Below are 16,524 nucleotides of genomic sequence, written 5' to 3'. Positions count from 1 at the left end.
GGGTCCGGGCTGGGGATTCGAACCCGCCACCTTAGGTGTACGTGGCTGGCGCCTTAGCCGGTTGAGCTATAGGCGCCGAGCCTGAACATAAAATCTTGAAGTGTTATTGCTATAAAGACATTTTTTTTTCTTGGAGTTTTTGGCCAGGGCTGGGTTTGAACCTGCCCCCTCCAGCATATGGGGTCAGCGCCCTACTCCTTTGAGCCACAGGCACCACCCGACATCTTTAATATTATCTCCTCCAGATTTTTCTCTTTACAAAAGGGGATATGGAAGCACAGGGGATTAAGTAGCACATCCGAGGCCATATAGACTGAATCTGTATGAACACCTCAACATTAGGCCTACCATTAACAAAGGTGCTCCAAGGGTGAGGCCTGTGGCTCAAAGGAGTAAGGTGTCAGCCCCATATACCAGAGGTGATGGGTTCAAACCCAGCCCTGGCCAAAAACTGCAAAAAAAAAAAAAAAAGCCTGAAAGTCAATTTATTGTAAAGTAGCACAAATTGCCTGGCCTGGTATAAAGCCTTGCAAAAGATAGATACTGGACCTAGGGTTTCCTAATCTTAGAGCTGGGAGAGGGAGAAAGAATCTTCTCATTAATGAACTGGGTAATCATAGCCCAAGAACTCTTGGCCCATGAAGACATTTGAGAGGTGTCCAGGAATTCGGACCCCAACCTAAAACACCATTCACCCGACAAAAAAAGGCCAGTGGAGGAGAAAGCCAAAAGTAATAATTTGTTTCAGGAACATTGCAGGGAAATCACAGAGAACAAATTAACAAGTGTGGAGGTGTGATTAGCGCCAAAGATTCCTCTTAGCAATTACTGTAATAGTCCCGCCCAGAATGATCCAGAAAAACAAAGGATTTAATGTGCCAAGCCAAAGAAACAAACAAACCCCCCAAAGCCCAGCCCAGAGTCCTTTGTCCGAAGGACGGTATGGATGAGCCAGTCCTCAATTCTCCCAATGCTGTAAGATATCAGTAAAGAAGCCCCATTATCTAAAGCTTCCAGAACCAGGCAGAGTGATTTCAAAGGGAACCGCCCATATGAGAGACTGGCTGACGGTTCCCAGCAGGTGGTGGCCAAGCCAACCAGTCTGGAGACCTGCAGATTGCTCCTCTGTCCCATTTCCTTGCGCTAAGCTTGGCAGGCCAGGTTCTCTGGGTGGCGACAGGCTGGACACTGCACGTGTTGGGCCTGTGTCCCCGCTGGCCAGCGCTGCAGGGGCTGCTTTCTCTGTAAAGCAGCAGCAGATGGCCTGAAGGTTTTGAAACTGCCCTTCAGCCTCTGTCCCTGCTTCCTCAGGCTGGTGACCTATGGGCCCAATTTGGCCTTGAACTAAGGAGATGGGAAGTAAAATGTTAGTCTTCCAAAAAATAAAAAATGTGGTTTTCTTTTTGTTTTTGTTTTTTGAGACAGTCTCACAATGTAGCCCTGGCAACCTCAAACTCTTGAGGATGGCTTAAGCCATTCTCCGGCCTCAGCCTCCCAAGGAATGGGTCTGCCTGCCACAAGGCCTAGCTATTTATTTTGTTGTAGTTGTCATTGTTTAGCAGGCCTGGGTTGGGATTGAACCTGGCAGCCCAGTATATGTGGCCAGCAGCTTAACCACTGAGCTATAGGCGCTGAGCCATGAAAAGCATTTTTAAAAGTCAGCCTCTTGGCTTGGCACCTCTAGCTCAAGTGGCTAAGGCGTTAGCCCCATACACCAGTGCTGGCAGGCTCGAATCCAGCCCGGGCCTGCCAAACAACGACAACTACAACCAAAAAATAGCCAGGTGTTGTGGTGGGCACCTGTAGTCCCAGCTACTTGGGAGGCTGAGGCAAGAGAATCACTTGAGCCCAAGAGTTTGAGGTTGCTGTGAGCTATGACACCTTGGCACTCGACTGAGGGTGACATAGTGAAACTCTGTCTCAAAATAATAATAATACAAATATCAGCCTTTCCTATTCCCAAGGACTCAGTATTCTGAGCAGGTTCCCAAACCCCAAGCCGCTGCGCCCTGGGCCACTTCCCTGCGTCAGCCCCTGTCTTCCCCTCTACAGAGAAAGGCGAGCTGTTCGTGCCGTCTCCCAGCTACTTCGATGTTGTCTACTTGAACCCAGACAGACAGGCGGTGGTTCCCTGCCGGGTAACGGTGCTGTCCGCCAAAGTCACCCTGCACAGGGAGTTCCCGGCCAAGGAGATCCCGGCCAATGGGACAGACGTGGCCTACGACGTGAAGCGTGGCTTCGTGTACCTGCGGCCACGGGCCACACAGCAGGGCGTCGTCTACTGCAGGGCCGAGGCTGGAGGCAGGTCGCAGGTCTCCGTCAAATACCAGCTGCTCTACGTGGAAGGTGAGCCTGGCGCGGTCCCCTCCTTGGCCATTGTCTGCGGGCTGTTCCCTCCCTACTCGGGTACACGGGACTCTGCTCTTCTAGGCTGCCCTCCTGTACTGCTGTTTCTGGAATGTCCTACCTGCTTGCCTGTGACTGTGGCCCCACACCCGTCTTCCCTTCCGGCCAGATCCGTCCATCGTCCCCACGGTGCTCTCTGTGTGTTTGATCATCAGGTCCCCTCCATCTTTACCCTCCTTTGGGGTATCCTCCCAGCCTCTTTGTTTTAACCCGAATCTGATAACTCCCAAGTGCACTGTCCGCTGCCCCCGTGAGACTGCGTCCTTCCTGTGCCCATTCCCACTTCTGACTCTCGGTGTCTCCCCTTTGGCTGGGAGCCTCGGTCTCAGCTCTCTTTCTGTCACTCTTGTCTGTTCTTAAACATTTCAACGCATTGCCATTTGCCCCCCTCCATACTCCATCCATCCTCTAACCACCCTGTCAGCCCAGGTAGTCCCAGCTCCGGCCACAGGCTCGCACTGTTCTACGCTGCTGAGTTTGCTCCTCTCTCCTGTCCCCAGGCCCTCCACCTGCCGGGCTTACATCCTGGGGCTCATCACATCAGCTTTCCACTGATGCCTGCAGACTTCGCTCCTCTGCACTTCCCTCCTGCCTGTCCAGGAACAAATTATGTTAAATGAACCTGCCCATCCCATTCCACTGCCCTGTCTCCCTGGGCCTATGCTGCCCAAAGACCAGGGTTTGTAGTGGCCAGTGACTCTCCAGGAAAATGTGGGTCTTGATCAACGAGTTTTTGGGTTTTTTTTTTTTTTTTTTTGTAGAGACAGAGTCTCACTTTATCACCTTGGTAGAGTGCTGTGGCATCACAGCTCACAGCAACCTACAACTCCTGGGCTTAGGCGTTTCTCTTGCCTCAGCCTCCCAAGTTCCTGGGACTATAGGTGCCAGCCACAACACCTGGCTATATATATACACACACATATATATTTTTTTTGTCGTTGTTGTTGTTGCAGTTTGGCCATGGCTGGGTTTGAACCTATCACCCTCCGTATATGGGGCAGGTGCCCTACTGACTGAGCCACAGGCATTGCCCCAGTTTTTTTTTTTTTTTTTTTAAGACAGAGTCTCAAGCCGTCGTCCTGGGTAGAGTGCCATGGCTTCATAGCTCACAGCAACCTCAAACTCTTGGGCTTAAGTGATTCTCTTGCTTCAGTCTCCCAAGTAGCTGGGACTACAGGGGGCCACCACAATGCCTGGCTATTTTTTTTTTGTTGCAGTTATCACTGTTGTTTGAGCTGGTCTGGGCTGGGTTCAAACCCGCCAGCCTCAGTGTATATGGCTGGTGCTCTACCCACTCAGCTCTGGGTGCTGCCCCCAGTGAGAGTTGTTAATCATTCGCAGCAAGCCAGCGCTGAGAATAACCTCCAAAGCAGTGTCTCCCGGGGGGAAAGTGGGCTGGAGTTTTACAGGGTAGTTGAGAAAGAAAAAGACATGTTCCCACATGTAGGGATGGAGTTTTCTGGGGTTAGTTGTCCCCCACGTGTTGCAGGACAATGAAGCCACCTGTCCTCCTGGGTGGGGACTTTAGCGTGGTCGGGAACAAAGTTCGCCTGCCTTCACCTACGGGCTGCTGGGGTCTGTGGGGCTGGTTTCAGCCAGGGGCGCAGCCGCAGGCCTTGGGAACAAAGGCTGCAGAACGGGTTGATTGCTCAAGTTGGTTGAATTCCTGTGTGCTCTGGAGACCCTCCCTTCTCGCCTGGACCCAGAGAGCTGAGGGCTGCTGAGACAATCCCACAGGTGCTTGAGGGTGTTGCTATGATTGCCTGGTCTCTGGTCTGCCCCACCTAGTGCCCCTTGCCTTTTTTCCCATTTCTACTCTGCTTTCCCTGACAGTTTCCCAGTTTCTGGACTGTCCTTCTCCCGTGTCCCCTGCCTTTTGTCCCATATCTACCCTGCTTCCCCCAAGGTGCCCTGCAAGCTTCCCGTCCTCCAATCCTGCCTGCCTCATTCTCTTCCAGCTGGCCTCATGCCCCTCCTCTTAACCAAGGTCAACCATGATCACACTCTCCATTTAAATTGGAACTATCTTTTCAAAATGTAACCCTTTTAGTGAGGAGTTTCAGTTGCTTTCCTAGCCAGCTGCTTCTGTTCTTCATAGCTTCCAGGTTTTGCTCTGACAGGCTTGTTGGGTAAGACAGCCCCATTTCTGGTTTCTAGACTATTCATTTTATTTTATTTATTTATTTTTTATTTTTTTGAGACGGAGCCTCAAGCTGTCCCCCTGGGTAGAGTGCTGTGGCATCACAGCTCACAGCAACCTCCAACTCCTGGGCTCAATCGAGTCTCCTGCCTCAGCCTCCCAAGTAGCTGGGACCAGCCATCATTTTGGTTGCAGCCATCATTGTTGTTTGGCGGGCCCGGGCTGGGGATTTGAACCCGCCACCTTAGGTGTATGTGGCTGGTGCCTTAGCCGCTTGAGCCACAGGCGCTGAGCCGACTATTCATTTTAAATTCATCCCAAAGCTGTCCCCTCTCTCCCTACCATGCTCAGGTTCTACAGCTGAGTCCAGAAACTCAGAGCAGGAGACAGTCCCCTCCCTGCTCTGCTCAGGTGCTTCAGTGCTGAGAGAGAGGCCGGAGCCCAAGAGCTGGGAACCTTGGTAGTAAACACTAAGCTGGCTTCTTGCCTGTGAACCTGATGGGGCAGACGGTGGCTTCAGCACTTTGCCATGAGTAATAGGAGGTTCACTCCTAAGCAGCCTCCTCAATGTCATTGGTCCCAATGCAGATGTATCCTCATCCTGCTCTGTGTCCGCTTTGCCCCCCTCTTTTTGAGACAGGGTCTCACTCTGTCACCTGGGCTGGAGTACAGTGGTGCGATCATAGCTTCAAACTCTTGGGCTCAAGCAGTCCTCCCACCTCAACCTCCCAAGTATGTGGGACGATAGCCACATGCCACCACACCTAATTGAAAAAAATTTTTGTAGAGATGGGGTCTTGCTATGTTATCCAGACTGGTCTTGAACTTCTGTGCTCTGCCTCCCAAAGTGCTGGGATTACAGGTGTGAGCCACCATGCCCAGTCTGTATGTGTTTTTTTGGTCTGAGCCACAGACCAAAAAGGCTGGAGCCTTGAAGTCTCTATGTCCCTCCGATCCTCTGTCTCTGGACTATGTGGTAACCAGAAACTTACAGAGCACAACCCGGACCCCTTGCCTCCTAGGAGCCCCCGCCTGGGCTGATGGCACAGGGCCATCAACCACAGAGCTTCAGGTCACCTGCTTGCCCTGACCAGAGGTTCTCGTGGTCCAATTGCCCTTCTTTCTGGAGTGCTGGCACCCCCTTGCCAGACCCTGTGAGGGAGGAGGGGAAAGACTTGCATTTCAGGCACTGCCATCCCTCAGGGGTTACTTCTGTCTCTCTCTGCGGCCTGACCATGGCAGGTGGTCTTTGGGAGAGGCCATCCTCCTGCACTGGCGTTAGCCAGGCAGGCCTGTGGAGGCATGAGTGGCCCCAAGAGCTGGTGGCTCCCTGGAGTTGGAATTCAGGCTCCTTGGTGCCTGGTATTGTCAGCTGCTGGCGGTGGCCCCAGTGCTCTGTCACCAAATAACTCCTGCAGCCCTGCTTTGACCCCTCAGTCTCCCCGAGGCCAATGCCCTTTCCCAGGACAGCCAAGTCCCTGCCTGAGCTTGGGGTCCCCTGCCCCACTTTCTTTCCTCCCCTCACCCCCACACTCCTTAGCCCACTGCCATCTGGCTTTCTCCCTGCCTGGTGCCAAAACAGCTGTGGCCAAGGTTCCCGGGGACTCGTGTGCCGTTAAATCCAGCAGGCCGTTCCTGTCCTTTTCCCCTCCTGCAGGAACAGCCTCCTCCCTGGTTGTTTCTCTGCCTCTTGGCTGCTTATTCTGCTTCGCCAGCAGGTTGCCCTGTCAGCTTTTCAGCACTGGGGCTCCACGAGGTCCGCTCCCCTCTCTCTCCTGTTCCCTTCCTGGGCAGCCTCTGCCATCTCCATGGCTCCACGTCTTACACGCACGCTCTGAACTCTAAATGAGTATCTGTGGCTCAGACCCGGGAGTGGCAGGTTCACATCACCAACTGTCCACCTAGTGCCTGTGCCTGGAGGCCTCAGGGCCCTTCAGACCCTTTGTGCCCCGCCCAAACCCACAGTCATCCCTGACCTGGTTCTTCTGCCTTCTCTGTCCTGGTGATGGCACCTCAGTCACCCAGGGGATAGGCTGGTGGCTGCAAGTCAAGCCCAACCTTCCCTCTCTGAGTCCTTTCTACTTTTTCCATTAAATCAATTTCAACTCTAGTTTCTCTCCTACTCACTGCAAAAAAGGGTTTGTACTGTCATCTCTTCCCAGGACTAATATGAATAACGTTTCCCACTGATGTCTCTTATGTTCACTCTGTCTTTCTCCACTCCATTTCCCACACTCTAGATGACTGATTGCTATGGCACCAGCAGGTACCATACTACTGGTGTAAATCCTCAGGTCTATCTGACCGGCCTCTGCCTTCCTTCCCAGTGTGGGGGACACTCTGCCCTGTCCCCCTCTGCCTGGCATGGGGACACTCTTCCTTGTCCTTTGCCCAGCCTGGGGACACTTCTCCTTCCCCCTACCCTCTCCAGCCTGGGGCACTGCTCTCTGTCCAGCCTGGGGACACTCCTCCCTGTCTTCCTCTGCCCTGCCTAGGGACACTCTTCCCTGTCCCCCTTTCTTAGTCTGAGGGACACTCATTTCTCCCCCCACCCCACCCAGTCTTGGGCACTCCTCTCTGTCCAGTCTGGGGAATACTCCTCCTGTCCCCTTTTCCTAGTCTGGGGACACTCCTTCCTCCCCCCACCCCGCCCAGCCTGGGGACACGTCTCCCTCCCCCTACCCTCTCCAGCCTGGGGCAATGCTCTCTGTCCAGCCTGGGGACACTCCTCCCTGTCCCCCTTTCCTAATCTGGGGGACACTCCTTCCTCCCCCCACCTCACCCAGCCTGGGGCACTCCTCTCTGTCCAGTCTGGGGAATACTCCTCCTGTCCCCCTTTCCTAGTCTGGGGACACTCCTTCCTCCCCCCACCCTGCCCAGCCTGGGGACACGTCTCCCTCCCCCTACCCTCTTCAGCCTGGGGCAATGCTTTCTGTCCAGCCTGGGGACACTCCTCCCTGTCCTCCTCTGCCCAGCCTGGGGACACTCCTCCTTCCCCCTACCCTCTCCACCCTGGGGATACTCCTCCCTGTCCCCCTTTCCTAGTCTGGGGACACTTCTCCCTCCCCCCCCACCCCGCCCAGCCTGGGGACACTTCTCCCTCCCCCTACCCTCTCCAGCCTGGGGCAATGCTCTCTGTCCGGCCTGGGGACACTCCTCCCTGTCCTCCTCTGCCCAGCCTGGGGACACTTCTCCTTCCCCCTACCCTCTCCAGCCTGGGGACACTCCTCCCTGTCCCCCTTTCCTAGTCTGGGGGACACTCCTTCCTCCCCCCGCCCAGCCTGGGGTACTCCTCTCTGTCCAGTCTGGGGCCTGTCCCCCTTTCCTAGTTTGGGGGACACTCCTTCCTCCCCCCACCCCGCCCAGCCTGGGGCACTCCTCTCTGTCCAGTCTGGGGAATACTCCTCCTGTCCTCCTTTCCTAGTCTGGGAGACACTCCTTCCTCCCCCCACCCCACCCAGCCTGGGGCACTCCTCTCTGTCCAGTCTGGGGAATACTCTTCCTGTCCCCTTTTCCTAGTCTGGGGGACACTCCTTCCTCCCCCCACCCCACCCAGCCTGGGGCACACCTCTCTGTCCAGTCTGGGGAATACTCCTCCTGTCCCCCTTTCCTAGTCTGGGGGACACTCCTTCCTCCCCCCACCCCGCCCAGCCTAGGGCACTCCTCCCTGCCCCCAGCGCAGCCTGTCTGCACTGAGCCACCCCTCACAGAGGGGCTGCACACTCAATGCTTCCATCCATGTCTCTGAAGCTCTCCCCTGAGATTTTCATTCAAATGCTGCTTCCCGAAACCTTCCCCTGCTCTCAGACTACTCCGAACTGTTAGTACACTCTGGGCTTCTGCATCATAGCTCTTCACACAAGTGTTAAGTACATCATTACTTGCTTGGTGTTTACCCTTCTAGAAAACCACTTGCAAGGGTTCAGAGACCAGGTCATCTAGCCCTTGACACGTAGCCTTGCTCAGTTGAGTGAACTGGCCAGAATGGAGAAACTCTTGCTGAAACGCGGTGAAGGCACTGCCAACCCAGTGGCACTTGGGCCCTGCTTGTTTGTATGTTTAGACTTTTCTAAGGATGTACAGCCACATACCTGCCGGCTCCCTGCTGCCCCTCTGGACACCACCACCCAGGCTGTTGTCACTATGTCCTACCCGCCCCTTCCCTAAGTGGCTTCACTCCTCTCACTTCTTTGTTCCCTGTAACCCCGGACAGACCTCTGAGCCTCTCCCCATCACAAGCTTGGTGGATGTCCCTGGGAGTTCTAGACCAGCAGGGTTGAGAGCTAAGGGTGGCTTCAAAGGAAGCCAAAAGTGGGGGGCTGGTGCTGGCGGGGAAGCTGTAAGCGAGGAAGAAACGTCTCGTCTCTCCCAAGAACAGACACGGCTGTGGGTTCCTTTCCAGCGTCACGCTCAGTCTCCCTCACTGTGCCTGTCTCCTGCTGCCTTCTAGTTCCCAGCGGTCCTCCTTCAACCACCATCGTGGCCTCCTCAAACAAGGTGAAGGGCGGGGATGACATCAGCGTGGCCTGCACCGTCCTGGGGGAGCCCGACGTCGAGGTGGAGTTCAGGTGGATCTTTCCAGGGCAGAAGGTAAGCGCTGCTCCTGAGTGTCAGCTGGACATTTTAATAGTTTTGTCCCCACCCAGGGACACAGGCCATGAATCAGGTAGCCCTAGAAACCTGTGGGACTATGGGAGGGGCCACGGCTTGCCTGTTTTCTTCTGCGGTGTCTCAGGCTATTTGCAAATAGACTTTATTTTTAAGGACAGGGAATAAAAACCAATTGGATTCCATTAGGCAATTTGCTCCATGTACCCTCTCCATGTGTAGTTTTTCTTTAAACCCCTTAGTTATGAGGGATATGAAATGGACAGTCTTCAATCCCAGCTTCTGGGTCTCTTGCAGACTAATCTAACCTTTTGGGTTCTTCTTCAGGCCTTATAGGCTATGCCCTGTGCTCTGTGGCCAGGGCCTCTGAGCAGACATCTACCAAGTGGGCACAGACACACAGCCTGTATCGAAAAGGTGCTGTGAGGCCAGAGATCATTTTAAAATAGACGTCCCCTAAAAGCAGCTAAAACATATTTAGCTCTTGTGCACAGCCTGCTTACTAAAATAAACAGCTCTGACACCAACTTGGAATGAGCCCTTTGTTGCCAGAAGAAACCTGGCCTCCCCAGCCAAGCTCAGTAGCTGATATGCTTCTGGCCTATGGGTTATGATTGGTAGAAAATAACTATCCTTGGGGAATGGCGTTTACCAGCATCCTTGTGCTAGGTACTTGTTTTTAAAAAATGTTACACAGAGAGGACCGGAATGATTTTCAATGGAGGGTTTTTTCTACATTGCTAACTGGGATTTTCTAAACACAAAAGGTATTTATTCACTTATAAACATTAATCAGTTCAACTGATTGAGACAGTACTATGCTCTTATCACCAGAGGTGGCTGAGACATGGCACTAGTGGCCATCTCATTTTCCAGATACGGGGGTTCGTGTGCCCCCCTGCAGTGTCTTACCCACTCCTGGTATAACTTTTCTCCCACTGGAGTCCAGTGACACATGTGCCTAATCAGAGCTCTCCCCCTCTCAAATTTGTCACTTACACAGTGACTGTTCCATCAGGCTTTTGACTTGCTATCCTGTAAATAGGAGTCACTGAGCTTAGGGGAGACAGTAGGCAGTGGAAAAATTTTGGCCACGCTCTTAAGGCTTAATACCAGTTCCAGTCCTTGGAGTTCCAAAAGGATAAATTTTATAGTAGAAACTTACTGAAAAAAGGCTCCAAAGAGAGTGTGCCAAACAGCATAATGAAATTCCAGAGTTTTTCCAAATTCAGTGGGAAAAGAATACAGCCTAAAATGATTGCACAGTGTAGAAGTACCCAGAGCTTATGAGCACCCATGCCAAATCATCTCTTGTGAGCCTGTGTTTTCCACTTTGAAAGGGACACTCAACAGTGTGGGGTGAATGGGAGCTGTTGATAGTGACTTGCCTCTCGTGCTTCAGTCTGTGTGGGTGTCGTTACACAGGACGACAGGCCCGTGACAATTCAAGACTCTTGGAGGCTGATCCACAGAGGACGCGGTCACACCACAAGAATCTCCCAGAGCGTCATCACGGTGGAGGACTTTGAGACCATTGACGCAGGGTATTATATTTGTACCGCACAGAATCCTCAAGGACAGACGACAGTAGCTACCACCGTTGAGTTTTCCTGACGTGGAAAAGGGAAGTATGATGAACTTATGGAAGCCCTATTTGTAGAATTAAATGATGGGCTTTGGGATTCATTTTATTAGTGCTTAGCTGAAGGGCTGACGTCTAGTACCTGACCCTAACCCCTGCCCTCATGAGTCAGACCCAGACGTCCAAACTCAAAGGAAGTCATTGGGTCCGTTAATACAAGTGTTAACTTTTTTAACACAAAACACGTATTTTGGGTTGCTTGCCTACATCTGTGTTTCTAGTTTTTATAAGTAAATATGTAAACAACTTTATATAATCATGTCTATTAAAGGAGCAATTTTTTGTAAATAAAAAAATGGGGTAAGTGCTTGTTTTTTTAAAGTACAGCCAGAGGGACATAGCGGGCAGCAATATTTGGGTCAATACCTAGTGTTGACTACAACACACTAAAATTTTAAGATGTACTAATCTATAGTTCAACTACTGAGCCACAAGCACCAACTTGAAAGCAAATGTGAGTTAATTTATGATAATTGAAAAACATTCTATATACTTGATTTTTAATTCTGGATGAGTCTATTCAGTAAGGGTGAAAACATGTTTTTAAAAGTGTAACTGTCACTGGTCCCATATGCTGGAGGTGGTGGGTTCAAAACTCAGCCCTGGCCAAAAACTGCAAAAAAAAAAAAAGTAACTGTCAGTCTCAGCGCCCGTAGCTCAGTGGTTAGGGCACCGGCCACATACATCAAGGCTGGTGTGTTTGAACCTGGCCCAGGCATGCTAAACAATAATGATGACAACAAAAAAATATCCAGGTGTTGTGGCAGGTACCTGTAGTCCCAGCTACTTGGGAGGCTGAGGCAAGAGAATCACTTGAGCCCAAGAGTTTGAGATGGCTGTAAGCTGTGACGCCAAGGTACTCTACCGAGGGTGACACAGTAAGACTCTGTCTCAAAAAAATATATATAACTGTCAATATAAAATAGATGCACAGATTAACATTTAAGTTTGTTTAGACGTTTTCCTCATCTTCATAAATATTTACATCAGAGCTATTCTAATTCTTATGTTATATAACTCAGATTGTTAAAACCAGCCGAAAATTTTTTTTTCTCAAACACACGTAGCTTTGAACTTGGAAAAGAAAAGCCTAGCTCTAACTCTAGCTGTGAGCCGAAGCTCTGCCCATGACCGATTCTGCGCTTGCCCTGGAAATTCCAGGTAAGTCGCGTCAAAGGAGACACAGTCTAAATGACTACGGTCTGAGGACAAGCTTTGCAAAGGCAAAGGTCACAATTCTTATATTGAATATTCCAGCATTATTTATTTGATCAAAGTAAAGTACACTTTCCATCGCTAAAAACTGACAACTACAGTTGTTTACACATCCATATTTTTATGACGTGCTGACATTTTGCATCCTACATGAAATATTTGGTTTTTTAAAAAAAGGTTCTCTGTTTTGTTCTCTGAAGAACATTTGCTATTAATTGCTGTAAGATTTATTTCCCGGACACACAGTGTGGAGGACAGCAGGGAACCGTATGAGATTTACCACGTGTGGGGGATGAATGGCAAACCAACCCAACTTTGGCTAGTTGGAAGCACGAGCAGAGACACTCCAGGAAGTGGCAGTGAACCTCTGTTTCTACTTACTGAAAGCAAACAGGGAAAGTGACATACATCATAAGCTACTGGAAGTCAGACTTCAGACACAATCACGAATTAAAGAAAACATGCACGGTGACTATCACTTTGCTATGCAGTGTACATGGAAATGACTCAAATATTCACCTCTATTCCTGAAGCTCTTCTTACCATAGGGGCTATTTGTCCAGCCACTGACTGCAGCTTAGTAAATACTGACACTGCCATGTTGACACATGCAGGGAGAGGAGAGGAAGCCACAGTACTTCCTTCCTTCTGCCTTTACCAAAGTCTCAGAATTGGGGGAGGTGATAAGTGACGGTGTGGAAAGAAATGGAAACATTTCTTGGAGCAGAGTCACACGAGAGCCACACTTTCCATTTGCTGGCTGGCCATTCCAAACACAAAAGGATTTTTCAAAGGGTACCTGAAAAATCAGCGTGGTCTTCCTACCCTGTTTTCTTCTCTTAAATCCTGCATCACTGGTGTAGTCAAGGTCAAGGTGCTTCTAGTCATCCATAAACACTGAATCCTATTTTAATTCTACTGGCCAGTGACTTTCTCTTGTTCTCGACTTTAAGATTTTTTTTCAAATTTATAGTATCAGACCCAGGCCATAGTGTATTTGGAAAGTGGCTTCAGCACCTTGAAGATGAGCTGGCTCTGGAAAAGGACGTCCCTTGATCCTTGCGTCCCAGAGAGAAGCAGGGAGGTGGTTTGCCTCTGTGGCTCTGGAGGAGGGAGAGAGCAGAGGGGAGAAGGAGGCTAATGGGAGAGAGGACAACAGATTAAATCTGCAGGAACAGCTTCGATCAAGGTAAAAATAAGGCAGAACCATCCCTGGGTTCTGCTCTTTTCTTTATATACATTTTTAAGAAAAATTAGGGTTCTACATTTACTCATAAGCCTGAGAAAATGGATCGTGGTATAGCGTTGGGCTCACAGGGCTGAGTAAAAAATCGACAGAAAAATCTGGTTTCAGTGGACATGGCTGACTATTGAAAAACTCCCAGAAAGTTAACAGAATGGGGACAGTGACACAGTCAAAGCGTCTCCTGTCACGATAGCCTCTTCCCAGCATGTCACAGGGCTGAGCAGAGATGGTGGGGATCATAACGTAAGCAGCTATTGCTTTCTATGCTATGGCTTTGCTGAAATGTCTGTCTGATTCTCCGGCTTTTGACTCCATACGCAGCGAAGGCGGCTGCATCAGACACCTGGTACGGCCACCTCATTCACACCCCAATAAAACTCACAAGAAGGTGTCTAGGGTGAAGAACAGTAGAAAGGTTATACATCTTTATCTGAATAGGCCCCTGAGAGCTTTTCCCCCTATGCTTAGGTGAAAAAGGCAATAAACAAGATTCTCTCGTTCTTTAAGTGCTCTGTGCAACGATGTCCGGGTCGGTTCTGAAATCTTTTTTGGAGGTGTCTTTGGGACTGGGTCAAAAGTCTTCCTCCGGAGTTCCAGTCTCAGAAGTAGCCGCTTCCGGGGGTGACTTTCCAGTTATCCTGCAGTGAATCCATGTACGCTAAGGCGGTGCTCCCGTGTCACCGTGAGGATCAGTCCTACAGACCTGTCTCCAAATGCTTCCGGACAGTCTCTTAGTGTTCAAGATGTGTCATCTGGGTGAAATGCTGGGGCTGGAGAAGGAGCCGGAACTCCTTGGGGACTGGAACGGGATGGCGGAGGACGTGGGGGACCGCTTGGGGCTACACAGGTCACCGTTGTGCAGCTTCCACAAAAGCTCCTCGTTCTCCATGGAGAGGCGCTTGTTGACTTTTGATTCTTTCTCCAGCGACTCCTGCAGAACCGCCTGCTCGGTGGAGAGTTGCCTTAAAGACAGAGAAGAGCCAGAAACCATGTCAGTCTAAGTTAAAAAGGACTCGAAGAAAAAAAATTATTTTCTTACCGTTTTAGATTGAAAGGCCCACGTTACCCTTTTGGGATAAAATGGAATCCTGGACCAGGTCAAAGACACTTGGCTGGCTAAGAAACCTAGAAGTGTGAACTTGAGGAAGAAAAAAGAAAAAGAAACGGCACCTCTTTGGGGCAATTTCCTAGCAGGAAAGTGAGTGAACTTTTACAAGCCTTCTACCCATTCTGTGACTGTCTGACGTCTGGGGAGGTTTCCTGTCTCCTTTTGTGCTGCTGTTTCTCTGCAAGTGTTCTCGGGGCCTTGTAGGTCAGAGGGTCTGCAAGAGGCTGGCTCATGGGGGTCTCAGTGTCCCATCGGGGCCACAATCATCTCTTCCAGAGAGAAATTTGGACCCCTTAAGCCTCTGGCTTCAGTGGCATTTCCAGGAGGGACATGGGTGGAGGGTGCTAAGAAAGTGCGGCCCTCAGGTCTGCGGCCGTAGCTCAGTGGGTAGGGTGCCGGCCACATACACCGAGGTTGGCAGGTTCAAATTCAGCCCGGGCTTGCTAAACAACAATGACAAATGCAATTTAAAAACAGCTGGGTGTTGTGGCAGGTGTCTGTGTCCCAGCTACTTGGGAGGCTGAGGCAAGAGAATAGCTTGAGCCCAGGAGTTTGGGGTTGCTGTGAGCTGTGATGCCATGGCATGCTACTGAGGGTGACATAGTGAGACTCTATCTCAAAAAAAAAAAAAAAAGAAAGAAAGTACAGCCCAATGTTCAAGGAAGGGAAGCGTTCCGGAGAAACAGGACCATTTTCTTTTACCTTGAAATTGCCATGTGCTTGTCCATCCGGGCTTTTAACTCCTCATTCTCCTGCTGGAATCTCTTCAATTTGTCAACCAGTGCTGTGTTGTTGTCCACCTTGGTATAAGCAAGAATTCCCACATTTACATAACAAAAAATAAGTAACTCCCCTATTCCCCCCACCCAGAACTCAGTCTAATCCAGTGGTTCTCAACCGTCCTAATGCCACGACCCTTTAATACAGTTCCTGTGGGTTGCGACCCCCAGGTTGAGAACCGCTGGTCTAATCTGTCATTTCCACAAGCACACTGTGGAAAGACTTAATTAAGGAAAATTTAATACCATGTTGAAATACAATCAGATGCCTTGAAGAAAAAAAAAAAAAACCTTAAGCAGCAAAATAGAGCATCTAGAAACTATTTTTAAAAATGTTTGCCAGGCCGCTTAAAAAGGGACATTACCCAGGAGGAAACTGATTTGTTCCAGATCAGACTGTTTTAGAATATTACTCTGAGAACTGGTGGCCTGTTCCGGGCACCCCTGGCTGCTGTGTCTGTTTCAAGGTCAAATAATATCATAGCTCATAGCTGTGTTTATCAAAAGCTACTATAGTATCTTATGATAAATTGTGCAAAACAGTATTTTCTGCATTTGATAAAAACTCCTAGGCTAACAGTTCCAAGTTCTCTAACTGTTCTGAGTCCTTTAGCAGTGCTGAGTTCTCAGCAATGGTTAATGTGGCTTTAAACACAGTTCCACGGTCACTCTTGGGCACTGACCTCTCTGAGTAGCCAGGCAGTGCAGTGACCCAGCAAAGCTCTGTGGGGCATTCAGTGAAAAGAAGTGACCTGCAGAAGGCCACCCTGCTGAGCTCAACTGAGGATGTGTTTGTTCAGTTTTCCTGTGGGCCTGCCCCAGCTAAACTTTCAAGGAAAACAAATTAATTGGTGGAAGAGATTAAAGGATAAGATCCCTGAAGACATTTAATCACTTAACATGATGAAGAGCCGATTACATCCCAGCTCACTTTCTAAAGGTAAGATTTTATTACCTGCTTAGGAGGTGATATCTCCATCTCTATCCAAATTAATTCTAAGTCCCTATCCTTGTAGCAGAGAAATAACTTTCTAGAAAACGAATCTGGAATTTCTGTGTGCCCTTCAGAGAAGTTCAGTAATCATAAAGGAATTCTAGGTAAAATTCTGGGTGGAAAAATCTGGAACTGGAGACTGAGCAGTGATGGGCCTTTAAATATTATCTCGTCCAATCCTTCATAGAGTGGGAAACTAGGCCTGAGGCTGTCACAGGGCTATTAATGATTATTGGCAGAGCTACTTTCACAGCAAAGCTTTCTGCCTTAAGACACTTAGCACGAGGCAGTTTTTTAATTTCTTCAAAGGCTGGGACTTTACAAGTAAAGTCACAGTGTGTGTCCCTGTCATCGTGCTACCCCATTCTTCCATATACACACAATGC

The 16,524-nt window shown here is 50.0% G+C and overlaps 2 protein-coding genes across 11 annotated transcripts in view; one reads left to right on the top strand and one right to left on the bottom strand.

Annotated features, from left to right (window-relative positions):
• PDGFRL (platelet derived growth factor receptor like) overlaps positions 1-11,354 on the top strand; it is a 75,852-nt gene extending 64,498 nt beyond the window's left edge. Inside the window, exons 4-6 of the mRNA XM_023517793.1 lie at positions 2,053-2,346; positions 8,997-9,136; positions 10,580-11,354. Coding sequence (XP_023373561.1) covers positions 2,053-2,346; positions 8,997-9,136; positions 10,580-10,768 — 623 coding nt within the window. The 3' untranslated portion in view covers positions 10,769-11,354. The remainder of the gene's footprint in view (positions 1-2,052; positions 2,347-8,996; positions 9,137-10,579) is intronic.
• A 681-nt stretch (positions 11,355-12,035) lies between these two features.
• Positions 12,036-16,524, bottom strand: part of MTUS1 (microtubule associated scaffold protein 1) — a 150,806-nt gene continuing 146,317 nt past the window's right edge. For all 10 annotated transcript variants that reach the window (XM_023517781.1, XM_023517780.1, XM_023517777.1 and 7 more), the window contains 2 exons: positions 15,068-15,165; positions 12,036-14,219 (listed from right to left, as the gene is read on the bottom strand). In XM_023517781.1, coding sequence (XP_023373549.1) covers positions 14,006-14,219; positions 15,068-15,165 — 312 coding nt within the window. In that variant the 3' untranslated portion in view covers positions 12,036-14,005. The remainder of the gene's footprint in view (positions 14,220-15,067; positions 15,166-16,524) is intronic.

The sequence above is a fragment of the Otolemur garnettii genome, unplaced genomic scaffold (assembly GCF_000181295.1).
Source record: "Otolemur garnettii isolate 467f Iridium unplaced genomic scaffold, OtoGar3 scaffold00121, whole genome shotgun sequence".
Classification (NCBI taxonomy): Eukaryota; Metazoa; Chordata; class Mammalia; order Primates; family Galagidae; genus Otolemur; species Otolemur garnettii.
This window is presented reverse-complemented; position numbering and strand designations above follow the sequence as displayed.